The sequence below is a fragment of the Podarcis cretensis genome (genome assembly GCF_951804945.1).
Source record: "Podarcis cretensis genome assembly, chromosome: 2".
Classification (NCBI taxonomy): domain Eukaryota; kingdom Metazoa; phylum Chordata; class Lepidosauria; order Squamata; family Lacertidae; genus Podarcis; species Podarcis cretensis.
The window spans coordinates 408233-431337 of NC_137171.1; the positions used below are offsets into that span (position 1 = coordinate 408233).

Consider the following 23105-nt stretch of genomic DNA (forward strand, 5'->3'; position numbering starts at 1 on the left):
AAAATATAATAAAAAATATAATAAAACACTAGACATTAAAAAACTTCCCTTCAGAGGCTCGGGGGTTGGATAACTCCATACCCCCCAATAGTTCTCCAATGAAAATAGGGATAGTCTAAGGAAAAGCGGGACATTCCAACCAGGATCAAATCAGAAACCGGGATGGCTTCTCTAAATTAGGGATGTCCCTGGAAAATAAAGACACTTGGAGGGTCTGTGATCCTTTTTCGTCCCAAGGACCGTAGCCAGAGGTGCTCTCAGAGGCATTACATGCCTTTCTCTGTCAACTTTAATTAAAAGCCATACATGGCTGACTTCCAGCAAGGCAAGGTAGCGAGTGCCACAGCTGCGCAGGGCTCCTGAGGACCGCCAGCACCAACTGTGCTGCTTGGCTGGTCTCCATGCTGCTGCAGCTGCCATGGGGGGAGGGACTGGCCCGTCCTGTCCCAATGTCCAGATCGGACAGCATTCTGCTCACACAAGGCCTGATCCCCCAGTAGAAACAGCAAACATTGGTAACATTAAAATCACAAACCATGCCCCAGTAGAAGCTACCCTCAAAATAGGAGAAGAAGCACAAACTATCTCATCATGGTCCTTCAGCCCCATCCTAACCACAAACCAACTAGCTAGAGAGAGTCTCTTGAAAACTCTCCAGAACTGCTTTAAGGACAATGGTGTGGTTGACATTACAACCCCCTTCCTTTGGGACACAATGAAAGCGGTCATAAAGAAGAGGGCATCCATTAAAAAAAAAACCTCCTCAAAAATTGATAAATTCAAACAAGACATTACAACCCTCTCATCACACTACAAACAAACAGAAGCCAAAAAAACTCCTTAAACTCATAGAACAAAAAAGAAGGAAAATAAACTTTCTAGAAATCAATAAAACAATTATTAACATCCTATATTCTAAACAACGCTTTTACGAATATGGGGGGGACGGGACTCCAGACTATTAGCAAACAGATGTAGGAAAAGATTACTCAAAATAAGAATACACTGTGTCACATAAAAATACACTGTAAAAATACACATAAGAATACACTGTGTCACATAAAAAAACACATGGTAACATAACATCCTCCACCAAAGAAATAACCTCAGAATTTGCTGAATACTATCTGACTTTATGTGGGGACACGGGTGACGCTGTGGGTAAAACCTCAGTGCCTAGGGACTTCCGGGTTAGCACCTCCGGCAATGGTGGAGCTCCTCCGATCGGGAGGAACCGGCTCCGTGAAAAACAGGGTCTGACCGCCATGGTGAAGGCGGAGACCCTTAGAAATCACAGATGGGAGAAGTCTGTGAACCTGGGATTCGGCTGGCACCTGCTGCGCCCCCCTACTCGCGGGGAGACCTGGTATCGGGAATCTGGACCAACGTGGGGTGAGAGGCGCGGTGCTTTGAATCGACCGCTTATTTCACGGAGCAAAGCTGCATTGCTGCTGTCGGAGAGCGCTGACTTTTTTCCTGTGGACAATTGGATTTTAAACAACAACCCATGAGTAGAACGGGAATTTGAGCTCTTAAATAATTTTATTTGGCACCGAACGGGGAAGGTTCAAACAGGAAGTCCACCTTCCCTTTCTGTAAATAGACTGAAGCAAAGTAGTTGTTAACTAAGGTTTTGGGAAGTCTTACGCAAAGGATTAAAACTCCACTGATTGAAACTATTAATTTTGACCAAGTGAACTTGAAGGAGAAGGTGAAAAATTAAAAATCGAAGCATCATGTCTCTGAACCTGGGAACGGCTTGCAAAAAGTCCATTGACGGTAAACAGGACAAATTTGACAGCTAGCTTTAGAAGAAAGACATTGTTTCTATTGTCCGCTTCTGCACTTAAAAAGAAGAAAAGGTAACTGGAAACTGTTACTAATTCACTTTTGGAATTGTGCTGGAAAGGATTGATACAAATGGAGACTGTCTTCCTCTAGAGGGAGTTTTGGGACATTGTTACAAGAGTGCAGCTGGGAAATTGGTCTTAAGATAAGGACTGTGAGAAACTAGTTTTGACCTTGAATATCTTAAGAATGTCAGTAAAGGAAGAAGTAGCGTCTGTACTGAATAGCACAATCTATCTGTTGGGAAAGCTGCATAAACAGATAGATGTCATGGCTACTAATATTGATATTTTGGCAAACAAAAGTGGGCATCAGCATAGAAGTCGACAAGAACCCGGCACAAGAATCTTTCTTAACTGAACAAATTGATGAATTAGAGAAGGAGAAAGTTGCTGTTGTTGAGTATAAAGCAAAACAAGGGGGAGCCTTAACCCTAAAGAGGCAAATGGAGGATTACAACTTGAGGCCTTATATGATTGTAATTAGGAGAAGCCAGTTTTTGAAGATGGGTGCCTGGCCTGATCTGGAAAAGGAAAGGTGGAGAGATCCCCTTATGCAGGGATCAAATGACTTTTGGAATTGAATTTGAGCCAGGAGGAGATTGGAGCTTTTGGGGCCTTTGAACTTGGAAGAATTGTGAAACAAGATTTGGAATACTTTATGGGCCCTAGCTTTAACTATGGAAATCTGGCAGACCTGTCAAGAAGGAATATAAGCATTGTTGGGTTGGAGCTCCCCCGAGATCTGCTTTTTAGCACCAAAGATTATCAAGAAGATCGGCAAAAGGGAAGTGAAGAAGAGTTAAGAGCCTCAGATATAAGATCTCCAGGTTGATGGATGCTGGGAGGTTGATGGAACTGACGGCAGGGGCCGAGACCGGGAAGGGGAGACGGTGGAAGAAAATTGGGAATTTAAAGTGTATATATGGAGATTTAAAAAAAAATTAATGAGAGATGGAAAAATCGTGGAATGAAATTTTTATGACCCTAGGGGAAATGTCTTAAGAGATTAAGTTCAAATATATTAGTTTTAATGAGAAATAAGATTAAACAAAGTAAAAATGGATGATTAATTGGTGAAAGAAGAGAATGTTAAATCACAGTATATTAAGATAAATTATTAGGATAAAAACAAAGATGAAGGATTTGCTGAAATATCTAACTGAACCAGAATACAAAGAGGGGAGGTGTGAGGAGGTCAAGGAAATAAGCTAAAGAAAGAAAGTTATGTAAAGGTTTGATTTGTTCTTTTTTTTATTGTATGCATTTTTTTCTTTTTTGTCTGTTTTCCTTTTTTATATTTTTTCTTTGATGTGACTTGTTTTTATGTATTGTTTGCTTTCTTTTTTGGTTTAATTGGGTGTTTTTCTGTTGTTATTTTTTTATTACTCATGTAACCTTTAAAATTTTAATAAAAATCTAAAAAAAACAAAAAAACTCAGTGCCTAGGACTTGCCGATCGCATGGTCGGCGGTTCGAATCCCCGCGGGTGAGCTCCCATCGTTCGGTCCCAGCTCCTGCCCACCTAGCAGTTCGAAAGCACCCTTAAGTGCAAGTAGATAAATAGGTACCGCTTTATAGCGGGAAGGTAAACGGCGTTTCCGTGTGCTGCACTGGTGCAGGCTCGCCAGAGCAGCTTCGTCACGCTGGCCACATGACCTGGAAGTGTCTTCGGACAGCGCTGGCCCCCGGCCTCTTGAGCGAGATGGGCGCGCAACCCCAGAGTTGGTCACGACTGGCCCGTACGGGCAGGGGTGCCTTTACCTTTACTATCTGACTTTTAGAAGACATCTGAAGGCAGCCATGTTTAGGGAAGTTTTTAATGTTTGATATTTTATCACTTTTATTATTATTATTATTAATATTCTGTTGGGAGCCACCCAGAGTGGCTGGGGAAACCCAGCCAGATGGGTGGAGTAAGAATAATAAATTTATTATTACTACTACTACTACTGAATTTTATGCCAATCTATACACCTCCCACAACCCGCAACAGGAAATCAGAAGATTCCTAACAGGACTGACCATGCCAACCTTAACTACAGAGGAACAAGAATTCATGCACAGCCCTATCACCCCACAGGAAATAGAGACAGTATTCAAAAACCTGTAACCACCCAAAGCCCCAGGCCCAGATAGCTATACAGCAGAATTCTACAACAAATTCAAAGAACCCCTGATGCCTTACATGACCTGCCTATTTAACGACATCACAAAAGGGCTCCCCATCCCTAAAACCTGAACCTCTTCCAAAATAGTTTCTATCCTAAAGCCACTCAAAGATAGCCTCAAAATAGAATCATACTGCCCAATCTCATCGATAAACCAATCATTCACATCAATCCTGGCTAACCGCCTAAAAATCTTCCTACACAAACTAATCGCCCTGGACCAGGCAAGCTTTGTCCCTGGTTGCAGCATAACAGACCCCATTAGGAGACTACATTGGTACCTTGGTACTTAATTCGTTCCGGAGGTCTTTTCTTAACCTGAAACTGTTCTTAACCTGAAGCACCACTTTAGCTAATGGGGCCTCCCGCTGATACCACGCCACCAGAGCACAATTTCTGTTCTCATCCTGAAGCAAAGTTCTTAACCCGAGGTACTATTTCTGGGTTAGCAGAGTCTGTAACCTGAAGCGTATGTAACCTGAAGCATATGTAACCCGAGGTACCACTGTACTGAATCTGGTAGAACACAGCAAATCAACCAAACTCCCATTGACAGTCATGTCATCTACATTTGCATAACACTGAAGTACATATTCATGAAAATTCAATGCAATACTGCTGGATTTTGCCTTCCTGTGCTCTGGTCAGTGAGTGTTTAGGCACCAGGGCAATTGAAAAACACATGATACAGGCTGTTCAGTGCTGTTAAGTTTTTGTAAGGAATTATAGCATGCACTTAATATAGTGAATAATTTCAAATATGCTGGTCTATTGGTATTTAGATTGCACTGACTTCCCCTGCTTCTCCCGCTGCTCTTCTGCCTCCATGTCTATTAAATGTGATTAGAAGTGTAATGTGAGCAACTCCTGTGAGGTGCTGTTTTTGCAGCTGCTGTTTCCTATGGTGTGGACGGGGGGAACCAAGCCTGATAAGCCGATGACAAATATAGAATGAATCTGCAAGTAGTGCTGGATGGCCACCCCTGTTGAGCTACTTCCAATGTAGCCTTTTGTTTTTACTAATTAGTTACTAGCTCACAAAAGGTTTTGCTTGCCCAGTTCCCAGAGATACCTCCTTCAGGGCTCATCCAGACTTGTGCTTCTTAAAAGACACTTTAAAAAGCATAGGTCCGAGGGTTTCTTTGCTTGTCCCCTGCTTACTAGTCATAGGTCTGAGTGGTTTTGCTTTTCACCCACCCCTTTCCCCCAGAAAATCCACTCTCTAGCCATAAATCAAAGCAAGCATTAATCTGGAGAAAACTTCATTGACATTTGCTTTGATTCAGTGGTTTTCTTTGGGGTGGGAAGCAGTGGGGCAAGGAGCCCATCGTCATTTATGACACTCTGGGGGGCTTCCAGTTGTAGGATACTTCTCCTGCTCCATCAACTGGAAGCAAATTTTACTTGCCAAGGCCACTAAACCTATAGCTATTTTCAAGCCTGATTTAGAAGGGTTACAGCCGGGAACCACACTTTAAATCCACAAAAATGTGCTTTTTTCCCCAAAGTTTATTGCAATTTGGTTTTAGCACTTTGATCAGGAAGGAAAGAAAAGCTCCCTAGATGCCTCCTAATGCAGGTCTGAGCTTCTAAATGAAAAAATGACCCAGAGCCACAGCTGGTCAGACATGCCCTTGTAACTCCTCCTTCAATTGCAGAATGATTCCAGGTCCTCGATGCAGAAGGCACGGCTCCACTACCTTCAGCGCTGCGAGGATCTGGAGAAAGCCAAAGTGCTAAGTGCCAGAGCAGAAGAAGAATGGCAGACCACTGCAGGCAGCAGCAACAAGCAACTGGAGAAGCGGCGTCGATGTCGTGATGAGCTGCAGTCAAAGGTATCAGTCTGAGATCCTAAAGCCTATGCAGTTTGTCCCTTTGTCATTTGCAATCTGGGGTCTAGTTCAGACCTCGGATTTTGGAATTCAGGTCCTCCTAACAAAGAGCCTGTAAATGTGTGGCAAAGACTCAGATGCCAAAGGTGAGTTGGGAAACAGGGCCAATGACAAGTTTTTGTGGGCTACAAAACTGGGTGTGGAGGATCTCTGCATGGGAAACCAAATGACAGCAAAGCAACTCACACAGAAAGGTTGATGGCCTATTGGTCTGGTCACCCCTGGTAAGACAGGGTGTATTAGCTGGTTAAAATCTCTATTATCTTTGGTCTGTTTGTAGTCATAGCCTTTTATATACTAAACCTTTATGCTTTCCCTTATCCATTTAATGCTCCTAACCCTTCTTTTAGCTTCTTTTATATTTTTATAGTCTTTTATATATACCTTCTCTTTAGATCTCCAAAATGTTTTATAGATTTTAAATGATTTTACTCCACCCTACATCTATGACCGTAATAAACAGTTTTGTTTGCAAAGCCTAGAAGGCCCTTTAGAATACGCCAGTATTTTATTGTATTCTTTTATTAAGTGCTGTCCATGGAGGCCCAGGTCAATTATATGTCCAGGGCAGCTGTCTACCAGCTCCATCTGGTATGCAGGCTGAGACCCTCCCTGTCCGCAGACTGTCTCACCAGAGTGGTGCATGTTCTAGTTATCTCTCGCTTGGACTACTGCAATCACCTTTGAAGGTGATTTGAAAACTACAACTAATCCAGAATGTGGCAGCTAAAATGGTGACTGGGAGTAGCCACCGGGACCATATAACACAGGTCCTAAAGGATCTAGATGGGCTCCCAGTACAACAACAAAAACAACAACAACAAATTATTTATACCCAGATATAATTTATAGATGACTGGGTTTCCCCAGCTACTCTGGGTGGCTATTTACATGTGCAGACTTTATATAATTCACTAGGTAACACATTTCAATGGAAAAGTCAACTCAGAAGATATACAGGTCACTCTATAAGAAATGCAGTTTCAGTCCAGAAGAATTTTGTTTCTCCTTTCCTCTGAAGAGAAGTTTCCAAGCACAATTCAAAGTGTTAAAGCCCTAAACAGCCTTGGCCCAGTATATCTGGAGGAGCATCTCCACCCCCATTGTTCAGCCCAGACACAGGTCTTCCTCCGAGGGTCTTCTGCTGGTTCCTCACTGCGAGAAGTGAGGTTGCAGGGAACAAGGCAGAGGGCCTTCTCAGTAGTGGCACCCACCCTGTGGAACACCCTCCCATCAGATGTCAAAGAAATAAACAACTATCTGACTTTTAGAAGACACCTGAAGGCAGAGCTGTTTAGGGAAGTTTTTTATGTTTGGTGTTTTATTATGCTTTTATATTGGTTGGAAGCTGCCTAGAGTGGCTGGGGCAACCCAGTCAGATGGGCAGGGTACAAATAACATAATAATAATAATAATAATAATAATAATAATAATAATAATAATAAATTAATTTTGTTTGAAGATTTCAGCTTGTGTGTAACCAAAAGGTTATTGCATGTCTTTCTGGCTGCTCTCATCAGACTTTTATCAACTACCTCCCTGAGTAACCTCTCTCAAGAAGCCGATTGCCTAATGTGGATATTGAAGGAAATTTGGGGTTTGCCCAGTGACTTTGAAACTCCAAAGGGATCAGAGGAAGGCTGCAACAAACGGCGTCGTTTTTCTATGTGACAATGAACCTCAAACTAAAACTGCATGTATGATTTCAGCTTAGTTTTAAAGTAAATTTTACAAAATTTATTTTGGGTGCATAATTTGGCTTTTGTGGTAGAGGTATCCACATAGGGCACTTCCTCAGGTACCCTCAGAAATGTGTAAGTACCCCCTTCTTGCATCTCCAAGTCAGCACTTTCCATTCCTTCCCTCAGTTTTTATTTCACCGCCCACAGGTTCAGGAACTGGAGGTTGTCTATCGAAGCTGTGTCTATGATGCTAACATCCACCGGCAGGAACTGGAGAAAGTCAGGGAGAGAATCATCTCCCACATTCGCAAACTTGTGTTCCAAGGAGATGAGGTGCTGAGGCGGGTAAGTCGTGATCTGTGCTGAGGGAATATCCTACTCTTCTCCAGGTGCAAAGACAGAAGTGACTCAAGGAGGCCTCACCCCAATTAATTACCTACCAATTAAGGGAGGCAGGAAACTTGAGTGCAGAAAGGTCTAGGGATGTAAGAAGGCAGCAATTTCAATTTGTCATAACTGTTTCCATTCTGCTGCAGTTCAGTTTCCGTTAAATACTATGCTGCTTGTCTGGCTGTCCACTATTTAACGTAAATGGTTTTACAAATCTATGGTGCAACCACATTTGGAATACTGCGTACAGTTCTGCTCTGTTGGAAGAATCTCAGAAAAGGGCAATAAAATGATCAAGGGGAGAGGGCAACTCCCCTTGAGAAAAGGTTGTGGCAGTTGGGCCTTTTTGACTTAGAGAAAGGCAAGTAAGAGGTGACATGACAGAAGTTTATAAAATTATGCATGGCATAGAGAAAGTGGAGAGAGAAAGTTTTTCTCCCTCTCTCATAACACTAGAACTCATCAACATCCAATGAAGCTGAATATTGGAAGACAAAAGAAAGTCCTTGTTCACACAGCACAGAGTTAAACTATGGAACTCCCTCCCACAGGAGGGAGTGTTGGCCACCAACCCGGATGCCTTTAAAAGAGGATTAGACAAATCCATGGATGACAAGGCTTCTATGGCTCGCAGCCCACTGGCAATGTTCCCCCTCCCCTGTCAGAGGTCATCTGCCTCAGAACGCCTGTTTTTGGGAATCAGACAGGGCAGAGTGTTGTTGTGCCCACATCCAGCTTGCCACAGATTTCCCACAGGCCCCTTGTTGGCCCCTGGGATGCTCTAAACAGGACGCTGAATAAGATGGACCATTGGTCTGATGCAGCAAGCTGATCTTACATTATTCTACTTATTATTATTTGACGAGAACCCGCTCGCCATCCGTAAATAATCAGTCTCACACCAAAATGGGTTGAAGAAGTCTGGCCGCAGCTCTCTCTAGAAGCTGCTGAAGCCCAACCTTTATTGTGTGTGTCCAAGAAAAGATACAAATTCAAGGAGAGAGCTTTGCCTCAGTCAGCAGATAAAAGACAATACAATACATTAGTCTCATGTTCTCACACCAGACCACGCAGTTGATCATGTTATACTACGTGGACCAACCATTGGATGGCATGAGCTGTCCACGCGCTGCTCATGCTTCCAAGCAATGCTTTCTGCTTATGAAATCACCTTGCAATAATAAACTTTTGCCCATGCTCTTATGGACAAATGACCATATTCCCACAATTATTACCCTATCCTTTGGCCTAAGGTCCCAGGGCGGGTCACAGCAGTTAAAACACAATATTAAGAAGCAGTTTAAAGCAACTTTAACACCACAAAAATAAGGTGAGTCCTATGTATCCCTTTTGTTTGGCCCCCATGAAGCTGGATTCTCAGTCCTCACCTGGAACTGTCTGGAGGAGGATGGGACACAGCTCTCCAATGAGAGGCCAAGGCAGACAGGGGACGGAACAGAACTTTGGGCCTTTGTTTGGAAGGGAAAAGGGGAATTGGAAAAGGGCAGTTGAAGAAGTGAAAGGGAGAGAAGAAGCAGGAAGGAGGAGGAACAACAACATAAGTAACGGAACGAAAGAGCCAGGCAAGTCAAACACAGAGACACAAAGGAAAATACTTTTGAGAGACTTGCACAGCTGCTGCAGTTGGAGAAATGCACAGGCTTGAGAGAAATGATTGGGGAAAGTAATGCTGATTATCTGTATTGCAGCAAAGAGCATTTAGGTGAAGTCCTCAGAACACTCATAGACAGCATCCCATCAACGTATACGTACAGTCATACCTTGGGTTAAACTTGCTTCAGGTTGAGCGTTTTCGGGTTGCGCTCCGCGGTGACCCGGAAGTAACAGAACACGTTACTTCCGGGTTTCGCTGCTTGTGCATGTGCAGACGCTCAAAATGATGTCACGCGCTTGGGCAGAAGCTGCGAATCGTGACACGCAGACACACAGACACGGGTTGCGTTCGCTTCAGGATGTGAACGGGGCTCTGGAACGGATCCCATTTGCATCCAGAGGTACCAGTGTACCATGGTTTTGGCGTGTTTAGATAAATTTGCAAGTATTACCCTGTGACACTGATGATCAACACTGCTTTGCCCCTGTTGTGTATTTGAGGGTGGCGGGGGGAGAGTCTGAGAGACAACAGCTTGCCTATGGACACCTGTGAGCTTTGGAATTTTAATTACAGCTCCCATCATTAACCAACAGGTAAAACCTGTGTTGGATTTTGCAGTTTTCAAAAACAACAGGCACCTCCAACTGTCCGATTTCAGCATCAGTCTGAATTGCATTCTATTACTACACAGTCGGTGGAGGAACAAGAATCATTACCATTGCTTGCTATGGTTTTCAAGAACATTTAGTTTAAAGTGAGCCTAGCAACAGAATAGATTGAAAACACCTCCTGTTGGCTGACATGATTTTCACTGTTCCCTTTCTCCAGCAATTCTCGATACATTTTGCAGCTTGTTCTATTTGGGTTTCAGTCTCCTTTAGTCTCCTTTTGCTAGTTGCCGCAGTCAAGCCCCAAGATGAGGAAGACTTTAGAGGGGAGGACTTCGGGGGCTCGCTTGGGGGGGGGTGGAGAACAGAAGACAGAAAGCAGCATCCAGGGAAAGAACTAGACTGAAGTGGAAAGAGAGACCATGGAAGCTGTGCTATATGGTGTCTGGACCATCTCCGAAGTTGCAAGGGGAAAACCTCCTTGGCTGGGCGTTCAAAAGAGATGTGGACAGAAGTTGGGCTGCCTAGGAGTTGTGGGGATATGGAGATGGTGGATGGATTCAACCTGCTTCCACTTATTCATGATGTGTGTGTGACAACCGTCATCATAGATGGGGCCAGCCTCAAGGATTGGTGTCATGGGGTACTTCCTGAGGGTGCATGTCTTCAGGAGGACCACTGCCCTTGGCTGGTCCTGGCCTGCCTGTGGCTGTTGGAGAGCATCTGTAGGCACAAGGAAACAGCAACACCTTCCCAGCAACACCAATGACTCAGAAGAAGCTTGCTGGTGGGGAGGAGGAACAGCTATGGCAGCCTGGCAGCTTCAAAACACCACTGAGTAGCTGAAGTGAGGTGAGAGAAAGGGAGGAATATAAATGACATGTGCGGACACCTTGTGCAAGCTTCCACCAGATGAAAAACAAAGTAAAAGCAGGTGAACAAGAAAAGCAGGAGACAAACACACAGCAGCTGAGGAACAGAGCCCACATCTTCCTTCCCTCTAATATCATTCATCTTGCTTGTTGTAGGAATCTGATTTTGAGCCCTAACAGCTGACAGCAGAGCTCTCAAGCAAAAAAAAAAAAAAAAAGAGTGAAACCAGCATGGAATAGCTATAAACTTCATCAGCAGGAGGTGTGGAACAAGAGAAGTGATGCCATAATTGTGGCAGCCAAATAGAAAGGTGTCTTTGGTCCTTCTCCAGGACTGCAGTTTTCAGCTAACTTTACATTACATTTAAATTTCATTTTTATGAAAACTATAATATCTAGATTTAGGGTTCTTTTTAAAATAGTTATTAATCAATTAACTGTTTAGGAGAATTTAGGAGAAATCCCAGTTCTGAACTTCCAAATGACGAAAAGTCATTTATGGTCATATTGTCATATTTTGTTTCCCTAAGGTCACCTTGAGGATGTTCATGTTCCAGAAAGCCCAGGCAGAGCGAATCCCTGCAGGATACCAGAACCTGACTGAGATCTGCAAGCCCTACAAGGTTGGGGCAAAGTACCTGGAGTTCATTCAGAACCTGCAGAAAAACGAACTTCCAATGGAGGTGTACAAATTTGAGGAGTTTATATCCTCAGGGCAGAGGTAAGGAAGCACATTTCCTACTCCTCCTCCACACCTCAAGCAATGCAATGCCGTAGACTTTGGATGTCACACCTACACATGTGCACAAAACAGAATTCCTTTGGGGCTAAAAAACAACAACTATCCATGGGAGCACAAGATGCAGAGAGATGCCCACAGGTTCAGGATATGCCAAAGATGCATGAGAAAGACTGCCAAATCTTTACTAGTGGCGCAAGGTCAATACTATGTCATATAGTTAGTACTATGGGGAAAATCTTACTACAATACATCCTATTTTATCTATTGCATTATTTTTATTTTCCAGCCATCTCTGAATTTGCTGGGTGTTGGGGGTTGGAGAGGGGATAAATAAATTTAAATTAAGATAAAATGTCCAAGCAAAGAAATTAAGTTGCTTCAACATAGATTTGCTATTGACCTTTCACAGAGCCTGAGAGCAAAACTACATGTTATGAGGAAAACAGATTCAGCAGATTCTCCTTTGCAAAGGCCACCCCTGGCCATTTTAAAAATCATTTTGTCCCTAGCCAGAGCCCAGAACCCTGAGGCAAGTCAGGCCAGCAGAGTGAATTGAAACATGTCAAGCAAGAGTTTTGAAACTTTCTGCCCCAGAGGCCTGCTTGGCAGGGCTGAAAGCGATGGCTGCCCCTCATCATAAATTGGGGGGGGGGGTAGGTGGGCGTGGTGTCCTAAAGTGGTGGCAGATGGAGGCAGAGTTCAGAATAATCAGCTGACAATTGCTGACAGCATTTTCTGCTGATAGCACTTTTTAGAAATTGCTAGATTCTTGGCCAGAATAATTTTATCATGGCAAGGAGTTTCATTCTTCAGTTTTCCTCAAGCTAAGTACAGATATTAGCCCTGGAGGCAAGGTGACTCAGTCACAGAGGTTTTAAGTGGAGAAGTTTTGTATTTTAATGTTTTCCCTACCCCCTCTGTGATTTCTTCTCCTTTCACACTTCTTATCTCTGATGAACTACTAGTGTTTTTCATCCCTTCTCCCTGCTTCTATTATGTTCACTTATTCCTCCTATAAATGTCATTTTTATTCCCAAGTTATTGTTGCTGTTGTTATTTTTAAAATTAACTTTTTATCTCTTATTCTAATTTCCTTCAGCCCTCCTTCCTCTGGCCTTTTCCTCTCACAGGAAGGAAACCTTCCTTCTCTCCTCTACCTCAGTATGGGGGGAGTCACTGGTGCTGGCACCCATCCAACCCCAAGGGGACATCAAGGGAAGAGGCGCTGAGCTGAAAGGGAGACCTACCTGAAAGTGGACTGAGGCCCATAGTGGTCCACTGTCTGGGAAATGGTGATGTCAAAGACTGCTTGATAAAGTAGGCACAGGTTGTAGGAGAATCCATTTCATTTGTTGAAGGTGATGCATGATCCAGAGCCAGCTTTTGTAATGGTTAGTGATTGTGTAGGTACCTTTCTTCATTTAGGGTGGTCATAGCCCAGGGCAGTGGCAGAGGAAGGGGTGTGTGAACCGCCCCGGGTGTCATCAGTGGGGTGTGTGTGACAAAATGACAAAAATATTAGTTAAAACTTTTTTTAAAAAAATTGGGCTCACGAAACTTTTTAGTTCAGTCAACAAACATAATGAAACACGACTGGCACTGGGTGCCACACCACAGGGGCTGGCACTTACCGCAGGGCCTGCAGTGTGTTTGAGCCACACGTCTCTCCTGGGAATGACGTGGTGGCTTGAGCGCCTGAGGGCTCAGCGCTGCCTGAAACGGCAGTGTGGGGCTTGCGTCTGCCCACCGCCTCTTCCTACAGCTGAGGGGGAGACAGCGGAGAGGGTCCATGCAGCATGCCCCACCCCCAGGACGCGCACGCTGCACCGGGCACCCTAGCAGCTAGCTACGCCCTGGCCCAGGACAATAACTTATGAGACAAGAGCTGCTTCTACACCAGTATGGAACAAGGGTTCATGGATATCTTAGAAGGGTCCACACAAAGCTGTCCTCCATTTGCAGTCTGTCTATGGTTTGCCAGTACATCTTCCATCTTTTTTCTTACTGCACATAGTCTGGCTTGTTGGAGAATGGTGGAAGTGCAGCACCATCTCAACAGGTAGAGGTGCTCTTCTGTCCTTTTAAAACAAGAAATATCTTCTTCCAGCTAGCTGCTTGATGAAGGCTAGTGTGCCTACACATGATGGGAGCAGCAAATGCACCAGCCTGCCACCTGCAGTGGCAAAACCATTGAACCATCGCACCAACTCATGAACAAGTTCTTTACTGACCATTAAATGTTTGCATCCTTTGAGAAAACTGAAGTGCTTGACAGATGCATTGCTTTCTCAGGTCACCCCCCACCAATTCCAGAAGAAAGAATGCTTCACACAATACTCGTATCTCATCATCTGCAGCTGACCTCAGCAGCAACTCAGAAGATGCCTCTGGAAAGCCATCGTCCTCAAGCAGTGAGCAAAGTAAGTTATGTTTACATTAAAGTCAATTTTCTGTTTTATTGTCCTTCAGTTTTGTTCCATAATTCTTGCCATGGCCCAGCTAGATCAGTGAATGGTTCTCACAGGGCTGGAGCGGAGAGAAGGGCCAAGGAAAGACAATGACACATTTCAAGGACCACCCTGTCCAGAACCCAGCACCAGCCTGTGTGGTGGGGCCAGCCTGCCATCACAACAGGTTTCCTGGAAGGGGCGGGGCTGAGGTTGGGCCTGCTTTCATGCAGAGCCAGTCCAAGGCTCCTGCCCGTGCACCTGCGTGCCCTGGCCTCACTGTGGCCTTGCCCTGTCCAGGAATCCGCAGCACCGCAAGTGCTCAGAGGGTGGCACCACCGCTGTGCCCCGACGCACAGACCAGGGCTGCCCAAACCCCATGCTCTCCCTTCAGTGACTGAGGTCAAGGTGGTCACTCTACCTTGGGATTGCTAGTTTGAGGTGGGGGGCAACTTTGTATATCAGGGAAAACCCTCTTCTCCATGCATTGGTAGACTTCATTTAAAACTCTGGCGTCTTCTGACGGTAACAGCTTGGATATTAAGGAGGACATAAAAGTTCAGATTTAGCAGAACTTATAGATATGATTTCACACATAAAAAGATAAAAAATGAGAGAGGGGGTGTATTCTTAAAGTGAAGGATATCTCTATTTGTTACCATTTGAAAATCTTATTTTCCTAGCTTGTCAAACTGAGAGATCAGTGTCTTTAACATACTTTGACTGAGAGTCGGTAGAGCCACAAAAATGCTTCTCGAGTCCAGCTTGTGGGCCACCAGCTGCCTGTCCCAGGTCCTAACTAGTCATTTTGGGAGCCCCCAGACTTCCTTTTCAGTCTCCTGGATCCTCTCTTCTTAGCCCTGTTTCTTGGATGCTCCTTTCAGACCTTAGTGGAAATAAGGTGGAGACAGAACAAGGATCAGCAGCTGAAAATTTCTAATGTCTACCTCAGTCACCCTCACCCAACATTTTACAATTCTATTTTTTGTTTTCTTTTGTTTTCTATCTTCATAAAAGATTTGAAAGCTATCCATATCACCTCTCCCCCCACCCAAACTATTGTTATATTATTATATTATTTGGCTGAAAAAGTAACTTCATACTGTCCTGGAAAGCTGTGTCTTTGTGGAATCCCTGTCCAGACTGCCTGAAAGACAGAAGGTGATTAACTCTGGAGAAGCTGCCTAGAGGGTAGATTCGCCACTGAATCGCAACAGGGCATCTCCTCTATAAGATTGCTGCAGCTTGCTGCAATGAAATTACCTCAATCTAGTAGAAGTCAGACTGAATTCCCCCAAGTAGTGTAGGCACTGGCCAAAGTGAACAGTTTTCGTCATGCCTTCTGACCTGTGAACTGTCCAGCAGCTGTTCTCTGCTTCCTTTAAGTCAGACGAGTCTTCCTGGCCGCTGCTCCCCATTTCTTTGACTATGTAAAGACATCACATTTCCCCAGTGATTTACCCCTGTCTGTTACAGTGGTGCTGGCCCCAATCCTCCTTCATTAGCAAAGGGAATTGGATGTTTACAGGTTCAGTTTGACTGGGTTATGAAACCTTAAAACACATTTGAGCTGCATGCATGAATTGAAACTGTGGGCGATGACAGTGCTCTCGTATTGCCTACATCACAGTGAAAATATGAGTTGCACACAGCTTTTGTTTCAATCTGTTATCCAGGTGGCAGCAAATCCTCCCACAGTGACACGGAGAGTCTGGCAGGGAGTACTGAGGGCCAGTCCTTAGAGTCACCTGCCTCCAGCCCAGGTGAGAGGAAAGTATGAAATGTTGCAAAGTAATAAACATCCATTAACACGAGGCCTTCAGGTTTTTCCACATAACTTTGTTTTTCAGCACATATAAATCTGCATGCTTGGTTATTTTTTTGCAATGTGCCTCTTCTATTAAGGGCAAACAAATCACTTTAAAATACCAGGTTTTAATTTGTTTTTGTTTTTCAAAAGTGGGCTTTGAATTTCAAATATGCCTTTTAAAAAAACTGAATGGCAATTTAATTTGTGCTTCCTTTGCAATCCCTAAATTATCTTTTAAAAATTGAATTAATGCATTAATACATTCTGAATTGGAGGCCCCATGAATGGTCTGGGAGGAAGTGATGCCGCAGATTCACTGCAGCTATGTAACTGTGGACCTGAATGGAAAACCACCAGGAGTCTGCAGGAAGAGTGTGCTGTAAATAAAATACCCATAATATTAAAACAAAATTCTGAATTGATACTCTAATTTCATGTCAGCAGTATCCATATCTAAAGGAAAAGATATTAAAGAGAGCACAATCTGCAAATGTTGCCTGCAGAGACTGACGTACAAGCCTGCAGCACGCAGGTACTGGGAACCCATTCTTAGTGTGGCCCCATGTCCTGCTTTACAGAGGGCAATTTGAAGGTCTATGCAGCCCAAGTCCAATTGACAAATAAAGATCCCTAAGAAGGGAAAGCAGAGGCACTGAGTCTATTTATATTATAGCAATTATTTCTAAATTTGCGTCTATACATATAAATTAGCATCTGCAAATTTTATGCATTTCCTTTGTCCTTTTTTTGGGGGGGGGGTGATGCATTTTCTGTTTTGGGGGTGGGCAATGCTTTAAGCACCCACACTCTCCATCCTTGAAACGTAAGCTATAAAAATATATGTAAAAATAGCAGGCAGGAAAACATGAGTGGTATTTAGCTTCATTTTACTCAGAGTAATTAATGACCTCAGATTAGTCATGTTCATTAGTTTCAGTGAATCTATTACAATTAAAGCTTAGCTGAATACCACCCCACGTCACAATTGATGTCTATACAGAATTGCATATCTTCTGTGTTCTGAACTTAGACAGTGCCAGAAACTTGGGGTGGAGTTCAGTGTCATCTCTTGCAAACAATGCCTCCCTGCAAGCTTGCCAGATAAAGCTATCTCCGCTCCTCCATGCACTGTTCTGGGGGTTTTCCTGACACCCCAGCTGGGACCCAACTTTGGGGTTGGGGTGGGGGGAGGAAGCAGAAAGCCCCTCTGCGGAGACCCTGACTCAGGGCTTCCTCTGACAGGGCTCCTTAGGCAAATCTCACCCATGGAATTCCCACTTGTCTATTTCATCATCATCTTACATAAGTTCTACAGTGTGATTTTCTGTTTAAAACATTCCTTATGTTGCAAACAATAAAAGATTAAATACTAGGTTATTTGTGTAAATTTGCTTTAATTGATGTTAGTGGCTTTGCACTTCTTTAGTATGGAGAGGGAAATCCAGGTATAAACTTTAATGTAAATAAACAAATCTGGACCAATAAAAGTTTCTGAACTTTCTTCAAGGGTAGCCATACAGTGCATTGCGGTGGTCCCATTGAGAATTTGCCAGGGTATGCTTGGTAGTGTCAACATCACTCTTTCTCTCTAAGAAATACAGTCATGCCTCAGGTTACAGATGCTTCAGGTTGCGTTTTTTTGGGTTATGGACCAGCCAAAACCGGAAGTACCGGAATGGGTTACTTCTGGGTTTTGGCGGCTGCACATGCGCAGAAGCGCCAAATCACAACCCGCACATGTGCAGGCGCGCCGCTGCGGGTTGCGAACGTTGCAGGTTGTGAGCGTGCATCCCGCACGGATCACATTCACAACCCGAGCGCCCACTGTATGTTGAAGCTGATAAGAAAGCTCTCCTGGTTGTATCCAGGAGAAAGCCTGTACCCAGGAACTGTAATGGATGGGCATTTTTGTTGGGCGGGATGTACAAGGGCTTTTGCTTGTCCAACTGGCTTTCCCTCCACTCTCCTCACTCCATGTGCCCCCTCTGCAATTCACTCTGGGAGAGCAGGAGAACCCCAGAACAGAAGAGGGATGTTTGTACAGACGGAACATCTGTAGTAACTCAATGCTGAATTCCACCAATTAACTTTTCCAGTTCTAGAGCTAGTTACCATGAGCATCTCTATATTTACCTTGAGATAAGTAGCTGGAGCATTAGGGAAAAAAACACTTCAAATTGTTAATATTGCAGTGAAACAAAGATGGTCTAAATTTTCAACAAGGCTGTCTATAGGTTAAACTGAACCCAGTTCCTAAAACTGTAGAGCACTCTTTCCTTTTCAAGGAAGTAATTTCTTTTTTCACAGAAGAAGCATCCTAAGCAGAATCCTGTGTGACTTTGAATTTAACTGGTTTCTGGCTCTTAAGTGGCTTCCTTTTCTGTTTTTAATCTGTTCTTCATGTCTAGGCCACAAGAAGTTGTTGAAAGCTCCATCCACAGGCACTGTGTCCTCCTCTGAGGACTGTGAAGGCAAAGATTTAATGCAAGCCTATGACCATGGTGAGAAACAAGCCAGAGACTGGGGAAATGAACGAGGGAGGGAAGAGTCCTGTAACTGCAAATGCTAGACAAATGGCAGATCATGAGGTTAATCAGTTCTGGGCATGTACAGCTTTAGACTGCAGGTGAAGACTGCATGTTGAATGTTCTCACATAAAAGCAAAAATGCCTCCCAGGAGAAAACCTACATTTTGGGGAAAATGAAGGGCTTGTGTCCTTTTTCTGATGTATATTTTTCTACGGAAAGGTAATATGTTTCATACAGGGGAGGGGGAAATTTGATCATGTAATGGTACTGTTCAGGAACGATTTTACCACGTGATCTCCTCTGCCATGCCAGAATTAAAGGGGCTTTATGGATGCTGGGATTTCTGTGTGGACTCAATATCTGAAGAGGATTGGAGGGAGAAATTGCAAGGTAGTAATGTCTCTTGGCCTAATCACAATAAAATCAACAGCAAAAAAGCAGAATGGAAAGTCAACCCACAAGAAATTTAACCACATTTGAATCACTTTCTTGACACGAGGCAAGTGGAAATGTGAGTGAACCCGCCATGTGAGGGCCAGCCCAGGGTGCTGCTGCACTTCCATGTATCTAGTTAAGAAGGGGCGAGGTTCCTGCTTTAGCTTCTCCAGCTTTCCCAGCCCCCTGGCACTTGAGAGCCTTTTGAGCCTGAGTTTGAAGGAACCTTCCTTTGTGTATTCTAGTTCTTCCCACCCTCTGCTATCTGTTCTCTGTGTAGAAGGTGCATGTTTAGCTATTAATCTAGAAGCCATGTCTGCAGTCTAACAGAGGACAAAAGTCACATGCCTGACCCTCTTTTCAGATCTCACTGATGCTGCCTCTGAAAATGGCTTGTCCCATTACCACTTTAAGAACATCAACCTGTCCAGTGCTGCTCAGACCCACCATCTGCGGAAGCTGAGGGGCCCTTCAAAATGCAGAGAATGTGAGAACGTAGTGGTCAAAGGCGTAGAATGTGAAGAGGTCAGTGAGCATTAAAGGGAACTGCTTTGCTGCAACAAGAGGTTCAGATCTCAGGCAGGCTGGCACTTGGGCACTGGAAAGGGAGAGGCACACAAATTGGCCCCAGCTTACAGCATAAAGCCCTGAGGCAGATTCTTAGACTTTTAAGTTTGGAAATAATTAGGATTTTGGTTGCGATCGTATGTATACAAGGGGAGAGGAAGTGGGGTGCGGGGGGTGTGGTGCACCCCGGGTGTCACCACTGAGGTGGGTGACAAAATGCCAGGCAGCACTCATTGCGGGGCCTGTAGGGCGCCCAAGCCATGTGTCTTTCCTGAGAGAGACGCGGTGGCTTGAGCGCCCGCAGGCTCCGCACTGCCCAAAAGGTCCACCCGCTGCCTCCCCCCCCCCAGCTGCAGGGCGGCTGAGTGGGAGGAGGCAGGCAGACTCTAGAGGCCCCACAGTGCGCCCCGCCCTTGCCTCGCCCCTGGGCACGCCACCCCAGGCGCCCAAGCGGCTTCCTCCGCCACTGTATATATACTTAGCACTACTTCTGTGTGAACATAAATAGGATGCTGCTGTAAATCTACTAATCTAGTTCCGTGTTTTGCCCTGAGACAGGCTGTCCTGAACATTCGCCATATCCTCACACACTCCACTTGTGTGAAGTTAACTCCACTTGATGAATGTTTTTCAATGAGATTTGATTGCCAATGTGAATGAGACATGTAAAAGAAGTTGGAGTTTGTGCTCTGACTCCCCCTGTGTCTGGATGTGGAACCTGGAAAAGAGAATGAAGCACAAATGGAAATGCTTTTCCTCTGCTGTTGGTGCATTACACCTGCCTCAGAGTACTGAGATGTGAGAAATTAGCAAGGGGCCCCTTTGGGGCTGGGAAAGAGTTCAGCCAGAGTAACACGGGATCTTTGGGCCATTTGCAGTGCTGCCTGACCTGTCACAAGAAATGCCTGGAGAGCCTCCTCATCAGCTGTGGTCACCAGAAACTGCCGGCACGGGCATCGCTCTTTGGGATAGACTTCCTTCAAGTGTCACGGGATTTCCCAGAAGAAGTGCCATTCATTGTGGCAAAGTGTACCTCGGAAATAGAAAGGCGTGCCCTGGGAGTGCAGGTAACTTGTCCCTGCATGCAGAAATCCATCAGTGCTCAAACTCCATACCTCTCAGAACCCAGAGTGAGCAGCAAAACATAAAGACATAAACATATGTCTGCTGCCCAAACATAAAGGCTGAATTAATTGAGTAACTGGTGTGCTCCCGCTGCTCGGTCCCAGCGCCTGCCAACCTAGCAGTTCGAAAGCACCTCCGGGTGCAAGTAGATAAATAGGGACCGCTTACCAGCGGGAAGGTAAACGGCGTTTCCGTGTGCGGCTCTGGCTCTGGCTCTGGCTCTGGCCAGAGCAGCGATGTCACGCTGGCCACGTGACCCGGAAGTGTCTCCGGACAGCGCTGGCCCCTGGCCTCTTAAGTGAGATGGGCGCACAACCCCAGAGTCTGTCAAGACTGGCCCGTACGGGCAGGGGTACCTTTACCTTTTTTAGACTATGATTGGCTCATTTGTATTCCTCAGTTCTGTGCAAGTGCAGCAAACCAGAGCAAAAAAAAATTCTAGACATTAATCCTAAAGAAATGTGTGAGTCATGCCTGGTGAAATCCCACAAATAAGCAGGGACCAGAACAGGATTTCTGGTGAAGAATTGAGCTTTTCTGCTGGTGAAGAATTTTATATCCGCCATTGTCACAGTAAGAAGGAGACAGTGGTGGGAGTTCCCAGTCATTGGGAATTTTTAAGGTGATGAACAGCCTCACCTCTAATGAGGAGCAGACTGTGCTGTGGCAGGACCTATGAAGAAAAGACAGGTTGTCTGCTTCTTTGCGTGTCTGTATTGCAGCAGTTCAGGGAAGGTGCAGAAACTGGGGGGTGGAAACAGTGGGGGGGGGTCAGAGAGTTGTGAGGCATCCCTAGACTCTTTCTTTCACTCTGCGCGGTAGCCCTAACTTCCTGGTGAGCTAAGGCGTCTGCTCGTGGCCTTCAAGAGCTGCCTCAGAGTTTCAGTCCAAGTGGATTTCCCAGTTTCATGTGCTAGCAGTCCAGTCTCATGCACACACACCTCCGCCTCCCTGCTGAGTCAGAAAGAAATCCCAGGTCCCTTTCTGACACATGCATCATGTGCGGTGGCCTCAGGCCCAGTCTCTTTTTTGTCCTTGACGCAGGGCATTTACCGCATCAGTGGAGCCAAATCACGGGTGGAGAGGCTGTGTCAGGCCTTTGAGAGTGGCTGGAGGCTGGTGGAGCTCTCGGATCATTCACCCCATGACATCACTGGAGTCCTTAAACATTTCCTTAAGGAGGTAAGAAATGGAGGGGGAGACATCCTTAGAATTTCATTTCTCTAAACCTGAGAGTGGTTTCCCAAAGTTTATGTCTTTAGCAGACTCTGGGAACTCATGAAGCTACACATCTCCAACCCTTTTCGGGTGTGTGTGCTATTTTATCTAAAGGTGGAAACAAATGTAATATAAAAAAATAAACATGCAACTGTTGGGAAATAACTGGTGAATACCAATTAATCCTGAAGTCCCAGGTGTGTGGGGAACTACAAAGAAAAGCAGCTGACTGCATGAATTCAGAAATAGGGTGTGGGGCTTGACTTCAGCCAAAGCAGCCCCCAGCAGAGTTTAAAACACAGATCTAGACTGCGTTTACAAAGCATGGGAAATATAGGTCGTTAGACTTTTAAATGTCCCAATATGAGTGCTTACAGTTCTCCCCTGCCTCTGCCCCTCTTGAGCTTAATAGACCACAACTTTTAGTAAGTTTAAATGCTTTATTTCAGTAATCACAGGTCTCACTCATGCGTTGTTCAATGCTACAGCAGAAACAACACAAGTAAGGTATTCTTGCTTACAAAATACAGAAGTGATTCTCAAACATGTGGACTGAGTCTGAAGTCCCAGGCTCAGACATCTGCTCAACTTATATGGTTCAAAGGGAGAGGGGAAGGAATATGAAACCTTTAGTTCCTCCCTCCTTGGAGGAAAGGGGATGTGACATCACAGAGTCTACTCTAGTAATTTTGAACTCTGTAGTCCTTAACCCCTTCACATACTAACTAGCACAGGTATGCATTGTTAGGTTTGACTACAAAACTCCCACACACTCTACATTAAAGGTAAAGGGACCCCTGACCATTAGGTCCAGTCGTGGCTGACTCTGGGGTTGCGGTGCTCATCTCGCTTTATTGGCCGAGGGAGCCGGCGTACAGCTTCTGGATCATGTGGCCAGCATGACTAAGCCGCTTCTGGTGAACCAGAGCAGCACACGGAAACGCCGTTTACCTTCCCGCTGGAGCAGTACCTATTTATATACTTGCACTTTGACGTTCTTTCAAACTGCTAGGTTGGCAGGAGCAGGGACCGAGCAACGGGAGTTCACCCCGTCACAGGGATTCGAACCGCCGACCTTCTGATCGGCAAGTCCTAGACACTCTACATTAGTCTTGTTTATTAATAATAATAATAATAATAAATTTTATTTATATC

General features: G+C 44.8%; 1 protein-coding gene across 6 annotated transcripts in view; it reads left to right on the top strand.

Annotated features, from left to right (window-relative positions):
• Positions 1-23105, top strand: part of GMIP (GEM interacting protein) — a 97965-nt gene that overhangs the window by 58068 nt on the left and 16792 nt on the right. For all 6 annotated transcript variants that reach the window (XM_079967804.1, XM_079967799.1, XM_079967800.1 and 3 more), the window contains 9 exons: positions 5677-5853; positions 7800-7937; positions 11608-11798; positions 14112-14239; positions 15943-16029; positions 18485-18577; positions 19405-19565; positions 20486-20674; positions 21777-21914. In XM_079967804.1, the coding sequence (XP_079823930.1) occupies positions 5677-5853; positions 7800-7937; positions 11608-11798; positions 14112-14239; positions 15943-16029; positions 18485-18577; positions 19405-19565; positions 20486-20674; positions 21777-21914 (1302 nt within the window). The remainder of the gene's footprint in view (positions 1-5676; positions 5854-7799; positions 7938-11607; positions 11799-14111; positions 14240-15942; positions 16030-18484; positions 18578-19404; positions 19566-20485; positions 20675-21776; positions 21915-23105) is intronic.